The sequence below is a fragment of the Manis pentadactyla genome, chromosome 15, assembly GCF_030020395.1.
Source record: "Manis pentadactyla isolate mManPen7 chromosome 15, mManPen7.hap1, whole genome shotgun sequence".
NCBI classification, from domain to species: domain Eukaryota; kingdom Metazoa; phylum Chordata; class Mammalia; order Pholidota; family Manidae; genus Manis; species Manis pentadactyla.
This window is the reverse complement of record NC_080033.1, coordinates 80,355,772-80,383,552: the sequence shown is the minus strand read 5'-3', so window position 1 is coordinate 80,383,552 and position 27,781 is coordinate 80,355,772. Positions and strand designations below refer to the sequence as shown.

The window sequence follows — 27,781 nt, the reverse complement described above, 5'->3', positions numbered from 1 at the left end:
GGGCGGGGCGGGGCTGCTGGCGGCCCCGCCCCCGAGGGGGCCGGGGAAGGGGCGCGGCGGCGGCGGCGCCCCGGAGCGCCGGTCCGGGCGGAGCGGGCCCCGCGCACGTTCCGACCCGGGCCATGACCCCCGCCGCTCTCTCTTGCAGGCTCGTCGCCGCGGCCCCCGGAGCCAGGCAGCCGCCGCCGCCCGCGCCCGGGCGGGCCCCGCGCGCGGCTCCGCAGTGAGCCCTCCAGGAAGCGGTGAGTGCCCCGCGCCCTGCGCGCCCGGCGCCTGCCCGGCGCTGCCCACCGGCCCCCTTCCCGAGGACGTCGCGCCGGTGGGAGCCCTCACGGGCCCGGGTGTCCCCCAACTCGTCGCGGACTTTTCTGCGGAGACGCGGGTTCGGAAAGTTGGGCCCCCTCTGGCCGTGTTGCAACTTACACGGGGCGGGCGGGGGTGTGGCCCCGCGCGCGGAAGCCTCCGGCCCCCCCACTCTCCACCTGACGCCCCGCGCTGTCACGAGTTCCCCGGGAACGGACCGGACCGCCGTTCCTGAGGCTGGAAGAGAGCCCGGCCTGGGTGGGGGCAGGAGGCCTCGGGAGGAACCATTTCCCTTCTATCGAGTATTTCAAAATATATTATTTATGAACCGCCTCACTTAGGGGCCCCCTACACTCCCAGGGCATCAAAGCAGGTTTCCAACCGCAAAGGGCGGCCGGTGTGGGGGCAGCGCAGCTTCTCCAGCTGGCTGAGCCCAGCGGAACTGGGGGGAGGCGCTCACTGAAAATGGGGACCCGCAGCTGGGCTCAGCCGCGCGGGGACTTCCCTCAGACTGGCCCTGGTTGGTAGGCCGATGGAGAGGAAGCCTGTGCGCGCCGGCAGCCCTTGAATCAAGGAGGTCGATGGAGGAAGAGGGGGTTGAAAGACTTCTGAGACAGTGCGGCCTTTGGGAGGGAACACCCCACCCTGCAGATGAGGAGACGGACGCTCAGAGACGCACCCTGGACAGGCAGTCTCTGGTGTTCCCTGCCCAGCCCCCAGGAGCACTTGGGGAGCCCCTGTGTCTGGCTGGGTCACCCCTCGCTGTCCAGGCCACACCCATCTTGGGTTCTGCGTCCCCACCCCTGGGTGCTGGATCCTCTGGCTGGGAGGGAGGCAGTGTATTTATGGAAAGACTTAACCTCTCTGCCTGCCCCAAGGAGGCTGAAGGCCCCACCGTCTAATCTCCTCTCCCTGGAAGTCCTTCTCTTGCTGGTGGGGTACAGATCGGTGGGCTCTGAGCCCTAGCGTAGGTCACCTCTGGAGACTTGACATGGGAGCTTGCCTCCAGTGGGCACGGAAGGGGGGTGGTGGTATTTAATGTTTATCCAGCACTTGTCGTGTGCCAGGCCCTGCGCTAAGGGATGGTCCTTGTCACCTGTGTTTTTGGTTTTCATTCTGACCAAATAGTATCCCTGTTTTGCTGATGAGGACACAGAGGCTTGTGAACGTAAAGTGGCTGACTTACAGGTGGGTAAATGGCAAGGCCAGGCCTCGAACCCAAAAGTCCTCACGGTGAAGCACCCTTGAATATGGTGTAGGCCAGGCCTCTGGGACCACCGGAGCAATCTCCCTTCATTAAAATATTGTTCAAGTGTAATATATCCACAGCAGTATGTACACATCAAAAGTGTATACCCAGACCGAGGAGCAGAACTTCCCTCACGCCCTGTCCTGCCCCTTGCCTCAGAGCCAGGGGTGGTACTGTGTCCCCTGCAGACAGTGCCCGTCTAGCAGGGCCCTCTATCCAGGACAGTAAGCACAGTAGTTTCCTTTTTGCCCTGCAAACCGGCAGGAGGTGAGCCGGCAGGCACACGCTGTGGCCTGGCCATTTGTGAGTCCTGTCGTCAAGGCTCTGTAAAAACACTAACATGTTTTTGAAGTAACCCTGTGGTTAATTACCCATTAACCTGACTTTTAATAGTACACCCTTATTTTTAAATAAACATTTTTATTGATACATAAATTTGGAAAGGTACCCAAGGCCCAGAGTGGCAAGTATTTTGATCAAAGTTCCCTGGCCAATCAGTGGGAGCCCAAGGCTGGGCCACATGTGGCCCAAGACCCTGTCTCATGACGGAAAAGCAGGCAGGGATTTTGGTGGGTTTCCTAACTGCCCCCCAGTTCCTCTTTTGCTTCTTATTGGTGAGCCAGGCAGCTGTCTGGGCTCCCCGAGAGGAGCTCACAGCCGCCTGCAGGTCTGTGAGCTAAAGCCAGGGCGATGTTCATGTTTGCACTCCGTGTACCATGATGGGAAGCATGCTAACGCTTGTAGCATCTGTTCCCCGCATGGTCCCTTTGGCTGGAATTACAGGAATTCTAATCCTGTTGCAAAAAGAAAGTGCCTTTTCTAAAGCAGGAAGAAAACCAAGATGCGCTGTGTGCCTACGGGGAGCCTTGGCATCACCGGCCGGTTGGTACCTCCTTCCCTGTGTTTGCAACCAGCCTCCCCAGCTGGGAGTGGAGCCCGATTCCGGCTGCTCCGGTGGGGGGCCCCCCCACCCAGGCAAACCGTCACATTCCTCAGACATGATTCTTCACCCCTGCCTTCTCCTTGGTCCTCAAGTGAGGTCTTTGTTAGGGAGGTGAGGGCGGCACCACGGTGAGTCATGACCTCCACAGAGTTATTCTGATTCCATGTGGGAGGTGGCTCTGCAGAGACCGACATCAGACTTCCAGCCTAAGTGCCTTTCACTCACTCCCTTTCTCGGCCTCCGTGTCCTCATCTGGGAAACCCGGGAATTAGAACTAAGACAGCCTCTGCATAGGGTTGCCGAGTTTAGCAAATAAAAACACAGGATGCCCAGTTAAGTTCGATTTGCAGATAAACGCAGAATAATTTTTAACATGACAATAATTGGGCATCGTGTATTTTATCTGGCAACCTTTTATGTACAGCCGCTTCCAGCTCTAGATTTGTGTAATTCACTCTCCGGGGAGGGTTTATCTCACATTCTCGTGCCCATCCTCCCTGATTGACAGAAGTCGTAACTGAGGAATCCGTAGACATTAAGCCAGCATTCTAAAAGCAGGGTCCCTCCAGTCAATGAGCAAGTCTGTGTCTCCAACAGGCGGTGCTAGATCTTAACTACTTTTGACTTAGTGCAAAGAAGGCGTTCATTTACTTTTTGCATTATAAACCTGTAAGGATGGGATGGCAAGTTTTTGCTGCTGTGGGCTGGTAATTTGTGGCTCCTGTCTGCAGGGCTGCTGTAAAACAGTGACCGACAACCTGGCCAAGTGTGTCCTTCCCCCTGAAGATGCTCAGGGTTTTAGGTGTGTGGTGTGCAAAGCAGCTGATATCCATGTGTCCTGCCGCTGCTCAGAGGAGGGGTGTTTCCCTGCAGGAGGAAGTAGGTTTTTATCATCACCCATCCCTGTCACCGGAGAAGATCTCCTGTCGTGGCCATTTGGCAGCAGGGAGGTTTTTATGCCCTGTGCAAGAAAGAGCCTGTTCTACTTCAAGCTGTTGTGCAAATAATTAACAATCTGATATTTCAAAGGGAACATAAACAGAGCCCGATTCAATATGAAAGGGAGGTTTTCACACTCCTGCAAATGTGAGAGAGAACATTTATACCTAAACTAGCAGTTCTCAGGGGCCCACTGGCCCTCTGCCATCTTGCCAAGCTAAGGGGACCCCTCCCATTAAATCTTTATTTTCTAATTGCAAAAAGGGGTATCTTTGTTGGTAACTAACTCAAACAGGAAAGAGCTGCGATGTAGAATGTTACAGCTCTGGTGAGGTGGCCTGGGACTATGGGTCGGCCTCTCAGAGCTTCGGCTTCCTGCCCTGCACCCCTTGGAGCCCCATTCCCTCCTCTGTAAAATGGGATGGCAGTAGTGTTGAGCTCTTGGGGTATTGTCAGGGTCCAGTGGAGTCAACTTTACAGTGAACTCTGCCCTGGACTTGGCCTCTTAAAAGCATTAGCTTGGTGTCCCGATGCTGACCGTGCAGTGGGAGGTGTACCTAGCCCCCTCCCCCGCTGGGCTCTGTGTTCCCTCCATGCAGACAGGTGTTCACCTTTGGACTCGTCCTTTCCAAGCACCTCTCCCCATTTACAGAGGACCCTCTCCCATAAAAGCATCTGTGTATCTGCAGGGCCTGGCCCTCCACCTGGCAGCCCAGCTGCCCAGGAAATCTCCCTGTAATAAGTCCCACCTCAGGATGCAGGGGTGCCCTGGTCATCTGATGCAGTGCCCCCTGAAGTACCCAGTAACGATACCATAATGGGGCCAGTGCTGATGGCAGCAATGGCTGCCCCAGGCCCTGTACCAGAGGCTGATGGCAGGATGCCCATTTACAGATGTGGACATGGAGCCTGGGGACAGAGCTTCAGCGGCTCAAACCCAGAGGGAATGCTTTCCCAAGGCCACACAGCTCCCCCAGACTCCCAGCTCTCCCTCATGCCTCTCAGTGGCTCCTGGGCCTACTGCCTGTGTCCTGTCCTTGTAGGGACATAGGTCACTGTGACAAGAAGGACAGCAGTGAGCACTGAGATAAGAACAGTTTATGAAAACTCCATTTGGGGATTTTATAACCCTGGATAGAATCATTACACAGAGCCACGGCCCCTCGATGCGGTGTTTGGCTGGCCCTGGTATAGTGTCCTGTTCCCCAGTGTCCCCTACATCCAGGCCGGTGCCCTCCTGGTTCCCCACTCTGTCTATTCTGTTCTTTTTCTCTCCTGCCTTCTCTGCCTGAGTGTTTTGAGATGGGTATTTTTAAAGTTACAAGACAGTTCTGGGGACAAACTCTGTTAATCCAGGACAGCTCTTGCGGGAGGCAGAGCTGAGGTCCCTGGAGCACACACACCTCCAGCCACATCTAAGAGGCTTCCAGGAAAACAGGATCTGCAGCACACAGTGGCTGCTGGGGCCTGGCATAGGGCGCAGAGGCTGTGTAACTCCTGTGGAATCGCTCTTTCCCTTGTTGAGTTCTCGGGGGACGGCTTCAAGCTTACGGGAAGGTTACAGGAACACGAGGTGCTCCTGCGTTGCCTTCTCCAGACATGAACACTGACTTGCATTTTCCTCCTCCGTCTCTCTACATACACACGTGCTATGATTTTCCAGCTGAACTATTTGGGAGTTGAGTTGCAGCAATGATGGCCCTGGACCCCAATCACTTCAGTGTGTCTCCCAAGAACAGGGCCCGTTCTTATAAAACAGGACGGCGATCAAAATGAGAACATGAGCATTGGCCCCGTACCATCACCCAAGAGACACCTGTCTTTCTTTTGACTGTTTCGTCATCTTTCAGACAGACACAGAAGTATGTAATGGACATATGCCTGCCCTGCGTGCCACACCACTGTTGTTTTTCTGAATTATTTTACAGCCAAGTCCAGACAGGGCTTCACCTGTAAGCACTTCAGCATAAATTATCATTCAAGCCCTGGGATGGGATGTATGTAAAACCTATTGAGTGGGCTGCGACCAACACTTAACAAAGACAGAGGAGAAGAGAACTGACTGTAACATCAGTGTGCACTGTGCAGGGCATGTCTGTGCAAGGTTGGATGTTGTGTTTCTTGTGGTGGCCACTGCAAGTCCTGGGGTTCATTGGTTGATGGTCTGACCTCAGGGCTGCAGACCTCTATCAGGAGATACATCCTGGGGGGTACGGTGGGGGGATTGGGGAGAGACAGAGGTAAGGTAAGAGAGAGACACCACCACCCACCCTGTAGCTCTGTGGTTGAAAGAGTCTTAGCTCTAGAGGGCTGAATTCAAATCCTGACCCTGTCACTTGCTACCCATTTGACCTTGTGCAAGTTTGCTAACCTCTCTGTGCCTCAGTTTCCCCGTTTGCACAAGGGGGATTCCCCATTTGCACAAGGGGGATAGGAATGGTGCCAGTCTCAACCAGGCTGTTTCAAGCATTAACTGACCATGAATCTCTGTTGAGGGGCTCCCATGGGTGCTGGGCACCCAGTGAACACTCAGGAAAGGAGCCCATTATTCCTACAGGCCTGGTTTGGGGCGCTCTTCCCCCCATCCCAGCCCCTCCTCTTCCCCTGGCTCCTCATCCTGCTCATTAGAATCCCCCGGGGAGCTTTTAAAACTTCTAAAGCCAGGCCACGCCCCGGCCAGGCACCTGGGGTCTGAGTGAGGGTGATTGGGTGCTGGTGTGTTTGGAGCATCCCCTGGCCTCCTTGGGCGCCGCTGCTGGGCCTGCCGCCCGTGGAGCCTGAGACCTACGCCCCTGGCAAACCCGGGCAGCGCCGGTGCGGCTGGGCCAGGAGCAGAGCCCACCGCCCATCCCCGTCAGTCACGGCCGCCCTTCCACGGTGAGCGGTGGGTGCTGCAGGCTCCCAACAGGTGGTCCTCGCGCTGTTTGCCAAAGCTGCCGAGGGCCACGGCCCATTTTAAAGAGGAGGAAAGTCAGTGTAGGACGGCCAGGGAGCCCGCCTGCGGTCACGGGCTGGGCCAGGTCGGAGAGGCACCCCCTCGGCGCCTGCCTCCCCCTCCTCCCCGGCCCCGGCCCACAGCCCATCTCCCAGGGCCGTCCCCCTCCGCCTCCTACCCAGACCGGATAAAACGAGGCCTCCTCCGGCTCTCTTCCGACAGGCCCCTCCTGGGGTCCCTCATCTCCACAGCCTGCGTGTCCCCCAGGCTTCCGGCGGCCACTCCCTCCACATCTCGTTGCCCCACTGGCCTTCCTGGCCCAGAGCAGAGCTTCTCTGACCCTCACAAGTACTCGAATCCCAGGGGCCTTGTTCAAACAGGGATTCTGGCCTCGGTATGTCTGGGAGGCCTGAGATGCTGCACTGCTGACAAGCTGCCCGCGGCGGGGGCCGGGGGTGGTGGTGTCCAGGCTGCTGGTCCATCAGCACAGCCCACATAGCCAGGGCCTAGGGGACCCTGGCGTTTCCTAGCTGGCCGAGGGCTATGCAGCCTTCTAGAATGCCAGATTGCTCCTCGGTGCCCTCACAGTAACCTCTGAACTCCCCAAACAACCCCAAAGCTTCCCAAGATCAAGTCCTCTTTGGCCCGTCCACTTCCCCAGCCTTCTGTCCTCTGCCATCTGTTCTTCCCATGGCCACACCCTTCTGGCCCTCTGGACCTTCGCACATTCTGTTCTTACAACCCGGGAGGCTGTTCCCTGCTTGGCTGACTCCTGCCTGTCTTCAGGGACACGGTCCCTGGGCCTGGGAGGCCTCCCAGGTTGGAACAGGAGCCCGGCGTCATCTGCTTCCCCTGGCCTCTCGCCTCACTTCTGTCAGCCTGAACAACCTTGATTCAGGTGTGCCCATTTAACCTGTGTGGGGTCCTTTGAGGCCAGATGCCAGGATAGGAGATGTATTAAGGAGATGGGAAATGAATTAGAGGCTGGGAGGTCCGACCCCAAGGAATGAGGGAGGCTGGGGGGCCAGCTGGGGGGGAGCATCCAAGGACTGCTTGGCAAAGCCAGAGCTGCCCATCAGGGGTGCCCGCGTCTCCCGGCATCAGGCCGGCCTTGGAGCCCGGCCTCCCTGTGGGACAAGGAGACAGATGGAGCTGACTGCACCGGACTGGGGCCCTGGCTTGGTCACATGCTTGTGTGGGAGACCTGAGGGGTGTTTCTCATGGCTACCGTCTGCCCCTCCTGGGACACAGGCAGCTCAGAATGGAGAGATGAGCTCCTGCTGTCAAACTCTCAGAGACACAGGCCCCTTGGAAGTAGAAACAAAGAGCCTCCCCTTCCCAGGAAGGACCCCTGTGGGGTGGCCCCAGGTGGGGGACAGAGTGGCCCCAGGTTGGAATTCCAGTACCAATCTAGTAAGCTGGGTGGCCTCGGGCTGGTGACTACCTCTCTGAGCCTTGATTTCCTCATCTGAGAAATGGGGACAGCAGTAGCAGCCTGTGGGGTCGTTGCGGGGGACTGAATGCCCTCGGCACGCAGGTGCTGGAGCACAGTCGGCCGCTGCCTCTGTTTTATTCATCAATGACTCAGGAAGTGAAGGACGCATCACATTGTCGGGACGCTGGTTGGGACGGTTATCGTGCCCGTGCCTTAGTCTGCTAGCTCTCCGGGGACTCTGTCTACACTGTGAAAGAGAGGCAGCGTTACAGCGAAGGCGTGCCCTTCTTGGTGGGCTGAAGGCCCGAAGCCAGCCACCGTCTGCAGCCCCTAAAAGGAAAGGCCAGGTGGTGCTGGTTCTGCACCACCAGCTGGGCTGTGCCCTCGCCTCCAGCTTCGCTGCTGCAGCCGCACTCGACCTCCAGTGTATTTAGCTTTGAGGCGCCTGAAAGTTTTTTCACCGGCACAGACTCCTCTTTGAGCAAATGCAGCCCAGATGTAGTCAGCAGGCACCGTGACCTCGGGGCCGCGGTTTCTTTCCCCGCTACTTCCTGTTGTGCACCCGTCAGGCCCGGGGGTGGGGGCCTGGCCACACGTGGCCAATACCTAACAAGCCTCTCCTCTCTCCGCAGGCCAGCAGAGGCGCCGACATGGGGCTTAAGCTGTCCTGCCTGAAAGGTAAGGGGAGTGGCTTCTCCAGCTGGCCCTTAATGGTGGGGAGACGGGGGCATGGGGGAGGGAAGGATGGGCAGGAGAGAGTGGGGGTGGGCCCTGAGACCCCAGGGCTGTTGTCCCTGTGGGAGGGCACCACTTAAGGCAGCAGATGTACAGGTAGATGCCCTATAAATGCTTGCACTGACCCTGAGCCCTCCTCCAGGCCGTCCCCTCCCTGGCAGTTGAGTGGTATTGGCATGTCATAGCACCCCTTGGGCCTCGGTTTCCCCCTCTGGAGGTTAATCCCAGAAGCCCTTGGCGGAGGTGCCAGGCACACACGCGGCGTTTGCTCTCTACCCCACGGGCCTGTTATCACTGAGACAGGCGGCCTGGCTGCCGGGCGCTGAGGGAGGAGGGCTGGGACAGTGAACAGGTCAGGGAGAAAGTTCCAGGACACAGACTCACTGAGGGGTGTGGTAGGTGCTGGCAGAGGCCACCCAGACTTCTGTGCTCTAGACCTTTCTGGCCAGCACGGAGGCCCCTCCTCTCCCCTGCAGCCCATTTTTCAGTGACAAATGCTCCCCACCCCACATCGCCCCAGCCTGAAATCTGGGAGCCCCCTGAGGGCCCCGCCACTGTGCGCAGCATGCCCACCAGCCCTGACTCACCCCTGGACATCTCGGGCCTGCTCCCGGCCACAGGAAGTCAGGAGGCACGGGGAGCGGGAACCGGGGTGAAGGGGCTGCAGGGATGCCTGAGCCCCTGACAGGCGGCCGCTTGACCAGGGGGTGAGGCATCCTGCCGGCAGCTCCTCTGGGACTGGACAGGTTGGGCGAGTGGGGAGAGGGGGCACTCACGGAGAAAATCAGGGTGTCGTTTGCAAAGTGGGGATGGGATGCTGCAGAGGCAGAAGCAGCCCCTGTGCCCCCAGGGCCGGCGCTTCAGAGGCTCCGGCTGCGCCTAGCAGGAGCCTGAGGAGGGCTTTGTGGGGAGAGTGCCTGTCAGGGATGGAGTCCAAAGAGGAGCCCTCAGGACTTGGCTGCAGGCCTCCCCAGCACTCGGCGCTGAGTAGGCGTTCAGGACGAGCTTTTTGCTTTGGTTTTTAATTGTGGTGAAATATGTATAACAGAATTTGTCATCTTAACCATTAAAGCACAGTTCAGTGTCATTAAATCCATTCTCATGGTTGTGAACCGTCCCCACCACGCATCTCCGGGACATTTCCGTCTTCCCAAACTGACACTCTGTCCCCAATAAACACCAGCTGCCCTTCCCCCTCCCCAGCCCCTGGCGACCACCTTCCACTCTCCACTCTGAATTTGCCCTCTCTGGGTCCCTCCTGCGAGCAGGGTCACACAGTATCCGTCCTTTGGGGTCCGGCTGACTCCCCTGAGCCTCACGTCCTCCGGGTGCAGCCCTGGTGTATGTTGCGCGTGTTGGAAATGCCGCTTCTAAGGCTGACTTGTTCAGTCGGTATGTGTATGGACCGCCTCTCGTTCATCCACGCGTCCCTCTGCGTTCACGGTGCTGCCTCTGCTTTTGGCTGTCATGTCAGGACATCTATCCCAAGTAACCAAGCCCTGGGGGACCTCTGCAGCCACTTGCCTCCAGCCGAGAGCTGGGGGGACCCAGGGGCTGCTGGTCTCAGGCTCCATGGGCAGCACCCCCAGCCCCCAGGACTAGAAGCCTGGGCAGCAGGCTGAAGGCTCCTGGGGCTGGGAGCTTTTAAAGGCTGCCTTTCCGGCTGGCCCCAGAGGAGCTAAGTGCTGGGCCACGGGCAGGAGCCCTCAGCAGCGCCTGGCCAGGTTGGCTCGGTCATCTCTCATCGCTGGCCCTCTGGGGCCAGCCCACCATAGCCCCACCCAGCCCCAGTCTCTGGAGTTGGAGTCCAACTAAGCTTGGGCATATGGGACTCTGGGGATGGGATGGAGCAGAGCACAGAACCCGTTTCTGGGCTTAGCCAAGACCCCCCTGGCCCGCCAGCTCAGAGGCCCAACCCTCTTCCTCTGCAAAGCCTTATTTTTACTCTTCACATGAGGAATATGCCTCCTACGAGGAGCCCTCGGGGCGCTGGGTGCCCCGCAGCCCCTGTAAGTGCTCACAGCTGCCCACGTGGCCTTCTCTCCCCTTGCCATCCACAGGTGTGGTTTTACGTGGTCATTGGCCGCGAGCCGTGCAGTGCAGAAACCGCTGATTTCTAGTTTGGGCCTGAGTGGTGTGTTCTCCAGGCAGGACCATTGTCACAGTCCTTTAGTGCCTCCGTGAGGTTCTGCTGAGAGCTGGTCTTTGGGTTGTTTCCAACTTGTTGCTCTTGTAGATAATGCCCTTTTGAACATCTTTGTTTTCTGATGTTTAAAAGTATTGCTTGGAATAAATTGCAGATATCAGTTTGACCTGGTCAAATCATATTGGTGGCTTGGCCTGGGCAAGGCCTTGTTCTGTGCATTTAGTGGAACAACTCACCCATCTCCATGACCCCCTCCTCTTCCCACCATGGAGTCCCCAATATCCGGGTGAGGAAGCGAGGCACAGAAAGGTAGTGCTGTTTGCCCAAGGCCACACAGCTAGGACACGGGTGGGATTTGAACCCAGTCAGGCTTCAACCACCACTGGGAAGGCCTCTTTAGAGGAAAACATTTCAATTTGACATATGAAGTAGCCACTATAGCCAGAAACTTTATCAACATGATCTCATGAAATCCTCATGTTAACCCTGTAACTCAGTCACAGTTTCCTGGGGCAGCCTTAACAAATGACCCCAAACTGGTGGCTTAAAACAACAGAAATGTATTTGCCCACAGCCTGAAGGTTAGAAGTTTTAAATCAAGGTGTGGGCAGGGCACGCCCCCTCTGAGGACTGGAGGGGAGGGTCCTTCCTGCCCCTTCCAGCTCCTGGGGGCCCAGGCGTCCCTTGGCTCATGGCCGCCTCCCTCCATCTCTGCCTCCATCCTGACATGGCCTCGCCCTGGGCCTCTCTGTGTCCCTTCTCTTATAAAGACACCAGGCTTTGGACTTGGAACCAGCCTTAAATCCAGGATGATCTCATTACAAGATCCTTAACTGTATCTGCAAAGATTTATTTCCAAATACGGTCCCATTCTGAGGTTCTGGGTGGACATGAATTTTGGGGGGCTCTATGCAACCCTCTGCAAGCCACTTCACCTCTGAGCCCTCCTGCACGTGGGGCAGGAAAGGCTTCTCCTGCCTAGTAAGAGAGACGCAGCCTGAGGTGGGGTCACCAGTGACATCAGAGGGAGGAAAACAGCCATGCCAAGGTCCTTTTGTTTCTGGTTCCAGAAGAGCGGGCACACCAGGGGCTTGAGTGGGGTCCTTCACTCAAGGGCAGTAACAGCTATGAGGTGTAGGGACATCCCACTGTCACAGAGGGCTGGTGCATGCCAGGGCCACCCTCACGACAGCTGGACGTCACAGGTGTCTTGATGGACAGGGAGACTGAGGCACAGGGAAGCTCTCACTGGCTCAAGGTCACACGGCTGATGGGGTTGGGGGATGGGATGAGTGGTTTCCCTGGCTCCTGAGTGAATGGAAAGCAGCCTGGCAGGGCCAGGTGGCTCTCAGGTCCCCAGACGGCAGCCTCAGCATTACCTGGGGTGCGAATTCTCAGGACGCACCCACACCTACTGAGTCAGAAACTCCCGGGCTGTTGGCAAACTCTCTGGGGATCCCGGTGCACAAGTTTGAGAACCACTGGCGAAGTGGCTCTGAGGTCAGAGAGATCCGAGTTCAAATCCTGATTCTGCCCCTAACTACAGCCTTCTGCACATCACTTACTGTGTCCAAGCCCCAGTTCCCCCATCTGTAAAATGGGGTGATACACGGGAGCATCTCCAAGGCCAGGTTTCGAGAATGATCTGAGATGAGCCCTAACGCCTGTGCCCGTGAACAGCCTTCCTGTCCACCGGCCCTCGGAGCCTTCCTTCTGGGCAGGCAGCCCGTGCGTGGGCCCTTCTGCAGGACACGTTAATCCGGAGGTCCGGGCTTTCCCGTCAGGGCTGCCTCTGGGGCTCCTGCAGGGGGCCAGCCCCAGCGCCAGCCCTCCGGTCGTGGTAGAGACGGGCTCCTGCTGCGGAGCTGTCCCTGCCCACCCGTCATCCCCAGGGCGGCCTGGGGCCGGGTGTGAGGGGCCAGGAGGCGCAGGCTCTGTCCTGGCTTGGCGGCTTGTTCATTTGTCTTCATGGCTATTTTTACGACAGTTTTAGATTCACAGAAAAATCGAGAAGATGGCGCAGAGTTCCGTCTACCCCAGCCCATTTCACCCACAGCCACCTCACGTCGGGGTGGAATGTTCGCCACAGCCAATGAACGGGTCCAGCGTCACTGTGACAAAACCCGGGCTTCCTTCAGGCGTCCTCCGTCTCTCCCTCCCCCCGCTTCTGCGCCCCCCGATCCCGCCTCACCCTCAGGCGTCCCATCTCCTTCGGCTCCTCTGGGCTCTGACGGCTGCTCACAAGTTCCCATCTCTGTGCCTTTGTCCTCTCTGAGGGGGGCTGGTCAGCAGTGTGGCGGGATGCCCGCTGCTGGGATTTGGCCCACGCGGGTGGGTTTTAGTCTCTTTGCCGGAGTGTGGCGAGGGTGACGGTGGGGCAGAGGAGGGCGCAGGTGCAACCTCCCCAGGCCACCCTGGCTGCCCAGCCCCTTCCCTGGGGGCTCAGCGCCCCTCCTCCCCTCTACCTGTCACCCAGGCACAGGGCTGTTGGGACCTGGCAGTTAAGAGGCCCGTTTCTGATGGGTGTTCAGAGGCCTGAGACTGGCTGCAGATCACGCCAAATAGGAGAGTCCCGCCATATTGCCCCTTCTCGTGTGGACACTTGGTACCAGCTGTCTGGCCGCTGCAGTCAGAGCTGGTCAAGAGGTTGGTGATCGCACCAACATTGATTGTATCCCTACTGTGCGCCAGCCCAGGGCCAGAGCTTCAACAATGAGCAGGGCAGCTGCGGTTCTTCGCACTGTGGAACCAGGAGAGTAAGGAGGTGAAGATGCTGGGTGGTCGCTGGAGTCCTGACTGCTACATGCCAGATGGAGACCAGCCTGGCTGGCCCACCCGGGCAGCGACGGTGTCCCTCCTGAAAGGGCTGGCCTGGGGAGGAGTGGGGAAAGGGGTGGTGTTCCAGGCAGCAGGAGCGGCGGGGACAAAGGCCGGGCGGCAGGAAGGAGCCTGGTGTGCAGTGGAGGGACTGAGAGAGCAGCAGGTGGGCAAGGGGGAGCTACGGCCCCGGGGCGGCCGGCAGGGCCTTGGGGGTTCACACCAGCGGGGAGCGGGAGCCCCGCGGAACAGGAGCGATAAAGGGCATTCCTTTGGCTGATGTGCTTTGAGCAGTTTTTCAGAACAAGCCCGGGGCTTTGTACCTTCGCAGGGAAGGTCCCATGGTGGGACCCACCCCGAGGCAGCTGCTGGCCGAGATCAGTGTCTTAATTCCTGAGCTTTAGTGATCCCATCGCACATGGGCGGCGGCTTCCCGCCCGTGGGTTCCAGCAGAGCCGCTGCCAGCGGGCAGGGGTCTTTGTCCACTCTGCCCACCCCTGCACCCGGGAAGGGAGCCCAACACACAGCAGGGCCTCCCTCCCTGCAGGGCACAGCCCAGCCCAGAGCTGGAGTCCAGTGTAACTTCATTTGTATGGCAAACAGTTATTGAGCATCTGCTATGTGCCAGGCCCTGTGCCAGGCCCCAGGGGCATAGCCCCAGTGAACAGCACAGAGCCCCTGCCCCCATGTAGGAGAGACAGAAATGAATGTGTAAACACACCACCCTGATTGGTAGATGTTGTGGTGAGATCAGGGAAGGAATTAAGGTGGGGTGGGAGGTACGAGGCAGGGTAAAGGCCAGCCACATGGGTGTAGGGAACAGTGTTCCAAGCAGAGGGAATAGCAGATGCAGAGGCCCTGAGAGAGGAGCAGGCTTGGCAAGCTGATGAGCAGTGCATGAGAGGCAGGAACTGGGGACAGGGGGTAAGTGGGAGGAACTGAGGTCACTAGGGCAGGCCAGGCCACATGGGAGCTGAGGTGTGTTGTCAAGAATTTCGTTTAAAAGTAATAGGAAACACGAATCATTCCAGACCAGGGGTCTGAACCTCCCCTGCACACCAGGGTCACGGGGGAGGCTTTCCAGCAGGAGCAACCCTGGCCCACTCCTCAGAGGGCTGGGACGGGATCGGTACGTGTGGGTCCTGGGCACCGGTGTGCGTTTCTGAAGCTTCCCAGCTGATCCCCCTGTGCAGCCCAGGTGACAGCCAGTGTCCACGTCCGGCATCCTTGCTTTTCAGATGGGTGGAGACTGACCGCCCAGGGTGACAAGGGTGAGTTAGCCTGGCTGGGAACCGGGCCGGGGGCAGGGGCACAGGGGCTCGGAGCCCCCAGCCTGCTCAGAGGGGAGGGTGGGTGATGAGAGCTTGCTAAACCCTGAAGCAGATGGTGCTTGGCTCGGCCTGACCTGTCTCCAGGGCAGAGCCAGTGGCCCTCCCGGCCCCCAGCAGGGCTTAGCCCTGGATGTTCACCCTGACCCCAGCGCCTGCTGTCCTCAGGGAGGGTGGAGGGAGGGTCCGGGGGGCCACTGCGAGTCACCGAGTCATTTGCAGGTATATGCATAGAATATTCTGGAAAGAGACCAGGAAATAGTAACAAAGGCTCCCCCAGTCCCCCAGGAGCCCTTTGGGCTTCCTCCCAAGGGCGACACTGCCCTGGCTCCTAACAGCCCAGGTCAGCTCCTGCCTCTGCTTTTAGCTGTGTAGGACCTCTTGTGTGTGTCCGTGCACAAAATGTCTTTGGGCCCCTCCTCTGAGGTCACTCAGGGCTCAGTCCTCTGGTCACTGGGCAGCCAGGGCAGCCCTGCAGAGCCCCATGCATTCCAAGACCCAGAGCAAGGTCCTGACCCTCCCTGAGCCTCAGTTTCTGCGAAGTGAGGGCTGGTTTGCCCTCCCAGTGTGAACATGGGGACTAAATGGGATACTCTGGGAGAGAGTTGGTGCCACTTACTTACTGTCTGTCACCTCACATGTCATCCGTCACCAAACAGAACCTTACAGCCCCCAGGGCACAGCCTCTGGTAGGACAGGGCATGTGCTGTGGGGTTGATCTGGCACGGGCCGTCGGCTGTGTAACTGGAGGCAAGCCGTGCTACCTTGCTTCGCCTCCATTTCCCCCACTGTCAGAGTCTTAACATCACTGTGCCTGTCTCTTCTCTCCCCTGAGGCCAGCAGCCCCTTGGGCAAAGGGCCAGGACCCTCTCTTGCCCAGGGCAGAGCAGTGAGCTCGCTGTGAAGGGAGGTCAGGGTCACACAGGCATCAAAGGTGTGCAGGTCAGCAGCTCCTTGGGGTTTCTGCGCCCAGAGGCACCAGACTCTAGGGCGCACGGCTGCCGTCAGAGCCTGGCCTATGCAGAGCTGACCAGGGAGTACGGGGAAGGCGGCAGCCGGCGACTCGGGGCTTCCCAGGGGAGCTGGGTCCCCCGGGAGGGCTTGCTGGCCAGGCTGCTTGGCTCCTGACTGCCACCTGGCCCTTGGAGCTGCTCTGCCCTCTGGCTGCCCACCCGCGGCCTCTCTGCGGCCTCAGCTGCCCACAGCTGGGAGAACACCTCCTTGTCCTCAAGGCCCAGGCTGCCCTAGGAGGCCCTCAGCTTGCTCAGGGAAGCATCGCTCACGTCCTTCCTCTGGGACCAACCAGGACCTACTGGCTTGATTGTCCCTGAACAGCAGCGGCAGCCGTCCTAATGCTGTGGCCCCACAAAGGCCTGCGATTGGCCAGGTGACCCCAGACACTGCCACTTATCCCTCGTCCCCATGAGGGCCCTGCGGGGTCTGGGGCATTATCTTGGTTGTAAGTTCGAATCTTTATTCTATCAAGGGGACCGACTGCACGTGGCCCCCTTTATTCCCGCTCCTTCACAGTGAGGAAACAGGCTCCGAGAGGGCGAGATGCTTGCTCAGCCCACACAGCTGGCGGAGGGCAGACAGGGGCGCTGTCCCCTTGGCTCGGGCCAGACTGCAGCCCTTCCCGTCGCTGCTGACATGGAGGCATGCGGCGGGGCCACACGCATGGGCACAGAGCAGCTCCTGGGCACCTGCTCTGGTGCCAGCCGTTGCCGGGATCAGGAACAGCTCTGACCACGGTTCTCAGCTGCTGGGGGGTTGCCACCACCTCCTCCTGCCCCCGCCCTCTGACTAGGTAGAGTTGTCAGATTTAGGAGAAAAAACATTAAACAGGATGGCCCAGAATTTCAGATAAACAAGGAATAATTGTCTAGTGTAAGTATGTCCCAAGTTTTGCGTGAGACAGACTTACACTAAAATTTTTTTTGAATTATTTCTGGCAACCCCACCCCCAGGGGACAGTGTCTGGAGACACTTGTTACTGTTATTGGGACCATGGCAGCTAGAGGCCAGGATGGTGCTCAGTGCCCAGGCCGGCCCCACAGAGTGACCCGGCCCCAGCTGTCACCAGTGGAGGCTGGGCACTCTGGCATTTCCCAGGGCCAGGTGGGCGCCAAAGGCCCTCACCCTCTGGGGCTGAGATCCTGAGGAGCCCCCCGGAGGGGCTGGTGCTCGGAGGGCTGGGACCATCTGCAGGAGCTGCAGAGGGGTGGCCAGCAGGGCCGCTCTGCCAGAGGCTGGAGATGGGCCGTGAGCCCATTGCCCCACCTTGCTGAGCCAGCCTCTTCCCAGGCTCTCAATCCTGCAGCTCGTCCCTGACGCAGCCTGGGGCTTTTTCCTTAATTAGAAAAGAGATTTAAAACATCCAGTGCCGTCTCCACTGGCCCAGGCTGCCTCAAAAAGGTAAAACCACCCTCACTGCCCTGGCCTCATCCATAATAATGCGAGGCTTTCCCCTTAATTGGAATTTTTTTAAAAGTGCATCTGGAACCCTGCAAGGCATTTGTCCACTTGTTTTCTGAAAGACATACCCTAAAAAGACCTACCCTAAATCCAGATACCCAGTCATTTCCCAGGAATCAGTGCGGGTCCCAGCCTACCCCAGTGCCCTACGTTCCTGCCCCAGGGCCTTGGTACCTGCTGTGGCTGACCCCAGTGTCTCCTCCATCACCTGCAGCTCTCGGCTCTCAGGCTGAGCCCCTCCAGAAGCTGTTTCTGATGCCCACTGCCCTCCCCTGGTATCTCCTCTTGCTCCTCCTACCACAGAGCCAGGGTCTGGGGGTGTTTATTTGCTTCCTGGTCTTCCTTCTCTGTGCCTCAGTGTACCCTTCTGGCCTTGGGAGGACCAAATGACGAGGGGCTGACTCAGGCCCCTGCCCCCCGGGAGCGCCATCCTCACAGCTTAGCATCATGAGCGCCTCCAAACAGCGGCTTGGCTCGCTGGGACCCTCCCACGTTCTCTTCCACCTAACTGAAATCTCTGGGGTCCCAGTTCTGCTACTGGGGCCCTGGATCAGGAGATGGGGGAAGGCACAGCATGGGGAGGGGACAGGGAAACAGCTGTTGAGACTATTTTGTTCTCCACTGTGTCCCCAGCACTGAGAACAATGCCTAGCACATAGTAGGTATGCAATAAACACCTGCTGACTGGACCTGACTGTGCCAGGGGGGATTATACCTGTACTGCAAGCCTCCCTCTGCAGGTGAGAAAGGCAGACCGAGCGCGGTGCAGACACAGCCAGGAAGCAGACCTGAGTCAGAATTGGTTTGTCTTCACTGTTTCAGTCCAGTGAGGAAAACCTGTCCCCGAGTATTAGGTTGGAGCCAGGAATATTTTGTTAGAGCCACCCCACAAACATCGGTTAGCACCCCCTCCAGCTGCTTGACAGCAGGGATTGGACTAGGTCCCTGACTCGCATTCAGGTGGCTGTGAGTAATAGCGGCTGGGTGGCACCCAGTAGGTGCTCAATGTTGGCTGAATCAATGAATAGGTGCTAAGATTAGACTCTCATTCTGTTAAAACAGCGTGGGCTACGTGGCCAACTCTGGTTTTCTCACCTGCAGAATGTACATAATGCTCACACTCGCCTTGGCTGAAGTGAGCACTTCATGTGGTTCTCAATCTCCTCAGCACCCACCGGAGGTGGGGGTTATTCTTCACCCCCATTTTGCAAGTGAGGGACTGAGGCCCAAAGAGGTGGAGCTGCCACCAGGTAGAATGAAGCCCAGGTGGATTGAGTCAGGTGTGCATCTGGCTGCTGCAGCCCTGTGGGTGTATAGGGCCACTGTGCATGTGATAGCGTCTTGGGGGAGAGTGGCTGGGTCCCAGGGCCGTGGTCCCAGTGAGGGGGCCTCAGAGCTGGCACCAGTGTGCCTGCCTGAGCGCTGTTTTTAAAAGAACCAGCAGAGGGTGCCCTTGAGCCACGATGCTCCAGCCCTGTGTTCACCATGGCCTCTGGGTTGCTGAGAAGGGGCAGGGCAGGGGCGCTGAGAGCTGAGAGCTGGCACAGGGAATGGTGCCCTGCCACCACGGACCTGGGGCATCCCGAGCAGAGCATTGGCCTGGCTCAGGGTTTCTGAAGGAGGAGAAGTGGTGGCTGATACCAGGAGGTGGTGGTGCCCAGGCCTGGAGCCACCTGGCCTCTGGGTATCCCGGGCTCTTCACCTCCTTTCTTGCAAACCTCGCTTTTTCATCTGGAGAGTAGCCATGGTCCTAGTACCCAGTACCCACCCCCAGGGATGATTTCCAGTCATGTAACTCATGGGCTGGCCCAGAGCCTGGCATGGGAGATGCTTAAGAAGGGGTGGCCGGTCTCAGAGGGAGGTGGTAATCGTCACCACCACCCTGCTAGGCTCCCCCAGGCCTCACCAGCTGGCTCACCATCGGTCACACTTGGCAGCCACATGCCCAGGTATTTCATTCCTACGAGATTGGTGTGAGTCCATTTTTACACTCATGGAAACTGAGGCTCAGAGAGTAAGGCTGCATGTTCCCACAGTCACCTTAGCTCAGGGATTCCCAGCCTTGTCTGTCAGGCTCGCCTGGGAGCTTCTAAAAATGCTGGTAGCAGGTGTAGAGCAGTGACATCGGGCCCTCTGGGGGTGGGGCCCTGCGCTGGTATTTCTGTTGACTTTCCAGGTAATTCCAACAGCCAAGATGGGCAGCAATGGCCTTGAGCCGGGAAAGGGCAGAACCAGGTTTCAGGGGAAGTCGCCCGCCCTCACAGTGCAGCACAGGGAAGGCCAGCCGCAGGAGGCCAGGATTTCTGCAGTCCGGCCTGCTCTCTCTCCAGGGCCCAGAACAGCGTGTGCCCCGGGGCACGGGCCCAGGCAGGGCTGGGTGACAGCCACCCGCTGAGACAGCTTTCTGCACAAGCTTTCCGGGGCACCCTGACACCTGCCGGTGGCTTCGGGGCCCTGGGATCTGCTCCGCGCCCCTTCCCTCCTCTGGAATCACAGCCAAGCCCTTCCCCTCAGGAAATGGGTTCTTAATGGCCCGAGGCCCGCACATAATTAACAAATACCGATTCTGGCGTTAGCACAAATGAGCTCCTTGTCTGGGGCAGAGCTGACATTTGTTTTTAATCCCCCAAGTCGGCTTTATCCCCTGAGAGCTTTTCCCTCATGCTCAGCAACCTCGGCTGCAAGGCTGGGCATGCCCCCCTCCCCCAGTGTCCTCTCCTGCCCCTGCCCTCTCCCCCTCCCCCACTCCCCTCTCTCCTCTGCCTCCAGCATTTCTCCAGGGCCCACTGGTGACCTGAAGCTTCCCGATCAAGAACCCAGCCTTTGTCACTCGGCTCCCAGAACATGCTGAGATGCAGCTGTGGGGCCCGTGAGGGGTCCGGCTTTTCCCTATTAGGTTTTATTTTGGAACTTTGGAAGATTTGCTGAGGAAGGGGCCTTGGGGCCCCAGCAGGGAGGCTTCCTCCTGTCAGAGGTCACAATAATCAGAGCGTCCTTTCGTTGCTGGTGCTTGTGCGATGCTCCTTATGGACGATTGCAAGGAAAGCTAACGGGTTGGGCATCGTCTAGGCCCCAGCTCTCTGGGCAAGGGCTTTACCTGAATTCATTTCATCGCACCCGCTGCCCTTCAGAGGCAGGTCCTGTCACTCCCCAGCAGCAGCCAGGTTCTGAGTTTTGGTTCGGGCCCTAACGAGCCCCATGCTTTTGAAGTTCTATTATTGCCTGTTAGGACATCAGGCATGCCCCAGATCCAAAGTCCCCAGCCTCTGGATGTTACAGAGCAAAGATTGGCAAACCACAGCCCTAGGGCCAAACCTGGCCCACTGCCTATTGTTGTAAATAAAGTTTTATGGAAACAGCCGCACCCATTCATTCACCTGTTGTCTGTGGCCCCTTTCCTGCTACAGTGACACAGCTGAACAGTGGCAAGAGAGACTGCGTAGCCCAGAGTAAAGGATAGTTACCATCTGGCCCTTTTTGGAACTATTCCAGCCCCGTTTGTATAGAACTGTGGTCACAAGAAGCACCAGCCTTTGGAGGCACACTCAGGTTTGGGCTCAGAGCCTGGCCCGGCCACACACCTGCTGTTCAACTCTGGGCAAGTACTGTCTCTGGCCCTCCGTCTCCACATCCGTGGGGTGGGGCCGGTCACACCGCACACCTCATGGGGTAGCAGGGAAGCCCCGAGCTGCCTGTTAGGTGCCCAGCGCCAGGTGTAGCCCCCAGGGAATGACCCCCAAGTGTCAGATGTCAGAAGTAATAACAGGAGGGCCGCCTCCAAGTGGCTTCGTTTGTTTTACATTCTGGAGAACAAACAGCTTACTGCTCAAAAGGAGGCTTGAAAACCACTGCTTTACATCAGGCTGGCAGCTGCCTAGGTGGGTGTCCCTGTGGGGGCTCGGAGCCCCGGGAGGAGACACGGCTTCTCCCCACGGAACTAGTCGGCCTGGGAGATTTGTGGGTCACGGGAAAGCGGATTGGGGTTGAGGGCAGGGAGGTGGCTAGACCTTGCCTGTGTGGGGCGGGGCACAGCGTGGGTCATTGTCCTGAGAGTGGTGTGAGGGAAGGGGGAGGGAATGAAGGGGGGAGCCCCCCGGCAGGGAAGGCAGCTGGGACCCAGAGGGACTCACAGAAGGCGCGTGTAGTGTTATGATTCGTGTTGGAGAAGATACAGAGTCACATCAGCCAGGTGGGGCGCAGGAGAGCTGCAGACGCAGAAACCCCACATCCTCCCTGTGAAGTCGCAGACGCAGGACTAGGCTCAGAAGTGTGACGCACCCACGCAGAGTAGCGCCCACAAGGGACGATTATGCGGGCCCTGGTGCTCAGAGTCCATACTGGGTGTTCCGGGCTGAACTGTGTCAGCAAAATCCGGGCACCGACGTCCTCGCCCCTATTCGCCTAGAGGCTGACCTTCCTGGGCACAGAGTCCTTGCGGATGTAAGTGGTCACACTGAGGCCGTACTGGAGTCAGGTGGGCTAAATCCAAACCGACTGGGGAGAGGCCCGGGACAGATGCTCGCCCAGCCCCGCCGACACCCTGGGCTCGGCTGAGGGTCTCCGTAACGGTGGGAGAGAAAAGCCCTGATGTGGAGGCCCCCAGGCTGTGGTACCAGTGCAGTGGTGCTTGTTTCAAAGGCGTGATCAACGGCCCAGGTGGTGGCTCTCAGTCTCTGGTCCCCCGGGCATCACCCAAAGCCCACGTTGTTGGACTGTCCGGTGTGACCAGGGACCCCAGGCGAGGCTCTCCTGCCCGGCATGCCATCCCATGAGCCTGGAGGTCGCCAAGGGAGTGGCCAAGGGTAAACTCTTCACTACACAGGCCCAGGGAGATGTTTCTTGCCCCAGTCACACAGCTGGCAGGCTCTTGGCCCAATTTCAGTGCCAGCCTGCTCACCCCTGGCCACACGGCCCAGGTCAAGCTGCAGGCGGGCCAGGAGTTTGGCCTGATTGTATTGCGGTAGGTCATCTGATGTGTGCGTCTTGTGGATCCAAACAGACTGTCTTCGGCAGTCCAGGCACGAACTGCTCCTCAGAGGAATGTCCCTTAGGTGACCATAGGTCGCCCTGCGGAGCCACTGGTGATTTCCCCACAGCCAGGCATGGTACACCTGCTGTCCCTTGCTCCGAGGGTCAGAGCAAGCTGGGTTGAGCATATCAATTATCTATTGCCATACAACAAGTTATTTAGTGGCTTAACTGTTTATTATAGTTGCTGTGGGTCAGGAATTCAGAAATGACTTAGCTGGGAAGTTCTGGCTCGGGTGTCATGTGGGGCAGCACCAGAGCTGTCGGCTGGGGCTGTGGTCTCATCCAAAGGCTTGACTGGGCTGGAGGACCCACTTCCACACAGGTGTGGGCAGGAGGCCTCGGCTCGTCGCCACGTGGGCTTCATCCCAGGCTGCTTGAACTTCCTCACAACAAGGCTTCCCGGAGAACCACAGAGCAAGGGGAAGTCACCACGTCTCCTCTGACCTCACCTTGGAATTCATGCACCGTCCCTTTCATCTTATTCTGTTCACTGGAATTCATTCTGAGTCCATCCCACACTGAAGGGGAGGGATTCCACCCCTGGACACACTTGAAACCAGCACCCTGACCCTCCAGGGGTCACTCAGAAGCGCTGTCCCAGGTATGCAGGGCGGGCCTGGGGAGCAGTAGGGGTAAAAACGGCCTCATCACTCAGCTCCTGCCGGTGGCCAAGCCTTGGAACCTGGAGCTCCCGTCTTCCCTGTCTGGGGCTGCTTGCGGAATAACGAAGTGACAGGGCATAGAGACAAGGCCTTTAACACCCAGTTCAGTGGTACCAGGAGTTTTTCATTAAAGTTTAAGGCAGTCCACTTGCTCTGTGCCAGGCACCATGCTGGCCTCCAGGGAGACACAGATAAGGGAGGCTGTGGCTGCCCTCCAGACACTTACAGTAAAGGGAGACAGAAATAAGAACCAACCATTTCATCACACTGTGATCCACACTGGAAGGCCGAGGAATGAATGAGTGTGGATGGACAAAGGAGGGGGGGATCAGATTGGCTGGGACGTCCTCCCTGAAGAGCCTGTTGTGCTGGACTTCGGAGGGTAGGTAGGAGCTCATCACCGGGCAGAGGAAGAAAGCATTCCAGGCAGGGGAACAGCGTGTGCAAAGGCACAAGGAGCCTGGGGAGCCCAGGGCGCTTGGGGAACTATGAACAGTCCGGGCAGGTGGCAGGGCATGAGGCTACAGTGAGTTTGGGCCAGACTGCCTGAGGCCAACTTTAATTTATGACCAACGTTTCCCAAAGTGTATTTCACGCTTCATGTTTTGTGGGTGTTAACAGGTGTTCCTCCAAGAAACAGTTGTAAGGGTTATTTACTCTTAGAAGTCCTGGGGTTAAGCACAATTCAAGCAGCTACCACACTATAGGACTTCTCAGAGCCTTTAACTTTCTAACTTGCATGGGAATCTCCCGAGAGGACAGGGCAGATGAGACTCGGTTAGTATTCAAATATATGGGATTCCCAAAGTCACTTGATCTTCAAACCCCCTTCCTGAGGTTGTCTCAGGCGGCCAGTGTTCCAAGGAACACACTCTGGGAAATGCTTGTAGCTGCCTGTCAAGAGCTCGGGTGTGTTCTCAGCCAGGAGGTACAATGAGATCATGCCTTCTGGCCATGGCACGGAGGGCACACTGAAGTGGGATCGGCCGGCGGGCAGAGGCTAGCCAGGGGCCCGGGGAGGGAAGGAAGGGTGTCAGAGCGACTGGACCCCGCCGGCTTGGTGGTCGTCGGAACTGGCCGGGGGTTTTCCCGGGGAGGGGAAAGGGGAGGGTTGTGGCTGACATCTGGCTCCTGGCGGATGGTGATTCTGCTGGGGAGAAAGGCGGAAGGTGTGAGTGGAGCCGATGGTGACAGCCGGGCATGTGTAACCGGGCTGGACTCCCTGTGCTTAATTCATGGGAGGCAGAGGACAAGGAATTCAACAACTTTGGAGAAATAGATTCCTTGAAAAGCACAACTTACCTAAATTGACACACGTTGAAGCAGAAAATCTGACTAGCCCCGCGTCTATCGGAGACACCATGTGCATCGACAGAAGGCTTTGCACAAAGCTCATCCCAGGCCCAGGCGGCTCCCTCCGACACCAGCTCCTTCAGGAAACAGCTTGTGGGCAAGGTAGCCTCGCACGGCCTCCGGTCCAAGCTGTGTTGCTGAGGTCCACTCAGAGCCTCGTTTTCAGTGCCCACCCTGTGTCAGACAGACCCCGCTCTGGGCACTGAAGGTACGTTAGTGAACAAAGCAGGTAAAACTCACCGGCCTGGCCAGCTGTTAGGTGGGACGGGCTGTGAACTCTCGTGAGACCCAGTGTCCTCACCTGTGAGCTGGGGACAGCAGTCCCCTTTTCTGGGTGTCGGCAGGACTCCCCTGACTGTGTGGTGAGGGAGGCAGGCAGCCGGCGGTGGGCATGTCCCGGCGGCCACTCATGCTTGTCTCTCTGTCGTGTGTGTGTACGTGTGTCCCACGGCCTGCTCTCTCAGGCTTTAAAATGTGTGTCAGCAGCAGCGGCCGCGACGAGGCCCCCGTCCTGAGCGATAAGCACCTGGATGTCCCCAGTATCATCATCACACCCCCAACCCCCACGGGCATGATGCTGCCGAGAGACTCCAGGCAGACAGGTGAGTCGCCTCGGTACTGCAGCCAGGAAGGCTGGGTCTGCGGGCCTGGCTGGGAGCAGCTCACGGGGTTCCCCCTTCTCTGCTGTGTGTCTGAGCTCGTGACCCCAACTGCCCCGGGTTTATTAAAAATTTAAGCTCAGATCTGCACATGCTACTCCACGGGCCCCTCGCCATAGCACCAGCCTCAGCAAGATGTGGCATGTTAAGTAATTAGCTAGACAGCCCCTGCCGGCAGCCAGGGCGAGTGATGGATGGGGCCCGCAGGCCCGCCAGAGGAGCTGATGGATGCGCCTCCCCCTCCCCGCCCGCGGACGGGTGCTCCATCTTGCTGGGGGCCAGGCTTGGAAACTCCCATGCCCAGGCTGGGGATGGTTCTGAGCCTTCCAAACGCGGCTCGCTGCAGGGAGGAGAGCGGGCTTGGAGTTGTGCCCAGAGAGACTGTGCGAGGCAGAGGCCCAAACCGGTGCCCCCACCTGCCCTTCTGCAGGTACCGTTAGAGCAGATGGGACACATTGTTCATTTATTCCTCCAACATTTTACTGAGCCAGGCGCATGCTAGGTGCTGAGGTTGCTGCCGTGGGTACTGCTACTACTGATAATGACCGTGACAGCGGCAGGCGCCCTTCCGCACTGAGTCCTCACGGTAGCTCAGCGTTAGAGCCAGTGTTCATCGCCCTCCCATAGACACGTGGACTGGGGTTCACAGAGGTTGAGACACTCGCCATTCAGTTGGCAGGTGGCGGGGTTGGGATTCCCACCCAGGCCGTGTGATCCGGAGCTTGGAAAACCGTAAATTCAGATCCCAGCTGTGTGATGAGCATGAGGCCCCACCTCCCTGAGCCTCAGTTTCCCCATCTGTGAAATGGAGGTGATAACAGTACCTCCAGGAAGTCATGGAGGATTCGTGACAGGAAGGGTCTGCGTCTGATTCCACGCCTGCTCGTGACTGTGTTGATGTTCTTGCCAGTGATGCTAAGGGCGGGAGGGAAGACCACCATGGGTAGCATGTCCCCCAGAGCTGCCAGCTCCCAGTGACTATCAGACACCTGTGGAGACAACCCGGACCCGAGGGACCCCCATGGCTGACTTAGAGCAGGTCTCCCCCACCTCAGGGGCTTGACTTCCCATCTGCAGGACCAGGGGAGAGGGGATGTTGACCTCCCTCCCACCTGGGCTTAAAGGCACCTTCCAGAAGAGGCTGAGCAAGGGTGGGGCCCAAGGGGTGACATCCTGGGGGCCTCAGCCAGAGACCCAGGGAGCTGGGCACTGGGCATGGGCAGAGGGTACAGGATGGCCCTGTGTGCCCCAGTGTCGTTAGGGTCCCCTCTTGGCATCCTTACCACCACTGCCCACATGTGGGGGGCAGGGCTTGGGCGGTGGTACCAGGCAAGGAGCCTTGGAGCTCCCGGGGGAAAGAGGCCTGGACGTGGGGGTGTCCATCCCGAGGCTGACTCCTCCTCTGTCTTAGTCTGGCTGGATGAGACAGGATCGTGCCCGGAGGATGGGGAAACAGACCCCGAAGCCTGAGGAGGAAGCCCGGGTCAGGATCTGTCGGCACCTGTCCTGCTCTGGCGCCCCTCCCTCCACGTGTCCTGGGGGCAGGGCTGCTGGGACATGTGCTGAGCACACAGCGATTCCTGCACTCAGCCAGGAGAGATGAGCACAGAGCCAGCCCTGCCAGCTTCCAGAGTGGTTGTTCCCGGGCCCCACTGAGCGGACCAGACCTCTCACCTGCACGTTCCTGCTGGCCTCGGTGCCGGGGAGAGACTTCCTTCTGGATGTACACACACCCCAGCTCCCTGGGCCATGCAAACGGGCGCCCAGGAGGTCAACACACACAAGAACTTCCTGCAAAGGAGCAGCTCTGCTTTTTATAAGTTGTTTTACAGATCTCAAAATAGTCCAAAAGTGATTTATAATTTCTTTTTTGCATTGTAAATAAAGATCCTCTGTAACAAACAATGGACCCCGCGTCTTGGGCTGGGTAGAGGAGGAAGAGCACACCCCGGTACGGGGATGGGTTTCAGAGAATCGCTTGACACGGAGGACCTGGTTTGGCTGAGCGTGGCCAAGGGCAGGACCTAAGTCACGTGGACCTCGGAGTCCCATCCCAGCTCCAACCCTGCCGGCTGTGGGATCCTGGTGACAGCACAGCTCTAGGGCGGGAGGCAACGGGTTCGGTTTGGTTTAAGAACACCCACTTGTGTCCCTGTCTCCTTGTACACTGTTCTGATTGTGGCTTGTGTGGTTCTCTTGGTTTTCCGTGGCTCTTATCCAAGGCCGTGTGGCTTCTCCTGGTTTTCATTTGCCCACTGTCTTAGTTGGGGTCCCTCGGAAGTGGGTCTGAGCCGAGGCTTTGTGAGGAAAGACTTTACCTGGAAGGTAAGCCCAGCGTACAACGGTGGAGCGGGGAGTGCGGCTCGGGGCACCGCCACCACTCCCAGGCTCAGGAATTCACCAGAGGGACTCACAGAACTCAGAAAAGCCATTGTCACCACAGCTACGGGTTGTTACCATGAAAGGATATGGATTAAAATGAGCCAAGGGAAGAGACGACAAGGCCAGGGTCCAGGAGAGAGCAGGCAGGGGTCCGGGAAAGTCACACAGGCTGTGCTTCATCTCCCAGCAATGGCGGCGACTCATGCCTGGGGTTTGCCTGCCAGGGAGGCTCACCGGGCCTCGGGGTCCAGAGTTCTCACTGGGGACTGGTCATGTAGACATGGCTGACCACCTGCATGGTGACCTCAATGTCCAGCCCCTCCGGAGGTTGGGCTGGTAGGTGTGACCCATAAAGGCCACTGTTAGGCTCTTCCATGTCACCTAAGGCC

General features: G+C 58.3%; 1 protein-coding gene across 1 annotated transcript; it reads left to right on the top strand.

The window, feature by feature from the left end:
* The first annotated feature begins 43 nt into the window (after nt 1–43).
* C15H16orf74 (chromosome 15 C16orf74 homolog) lies at nt 44–26,917 on the top strand. Its single transcript, XM_036924178.2, has 4 exons — nt 44–242; nt 8,437–8,482; nt 24,816–24,953; nt 26,422–26,917. The coding sequence occupies exons 2-4, from the start codon at nt 8,455–8,457 to the stop codon at nt 26,478–26,480; spliced, it is 225 nt and encodes a 74-aa protein (XP_036780073.2). The 5' UTR covers nt 44–242; nt 8,437–8,454; the 3' UTR covers nt 26,481–26,917.
* The last annotated feature ends 864 nt before the right edge of the window (nt 26,918–27,781 follow it).

Excerpts from the sequence above, each read along its gene's own strand:
- C15H16orf74 (XM_036924178.2), top strand. The coding sequence starts at position 8,455 with ATGGGGCTTAAGCTGTCCTGCCTGAAAG. Across the intron at positions 8,483-24,815 it reads TAAGCTGTCCTGCCTGAAAG|GCTTTAAAATGTGTGTCAGC; the intron begins GTAAGGGGAGTG and ends CTGCTCTCTCAG. Across the intron at positions 24,954-26,421 it reads GAGAGACTCCAGGCAGACAG|TCTGGCTGGATGAGACAGGA; the intron begins GTGAGTCGCCTC and ends CCTCTGTCTTAG.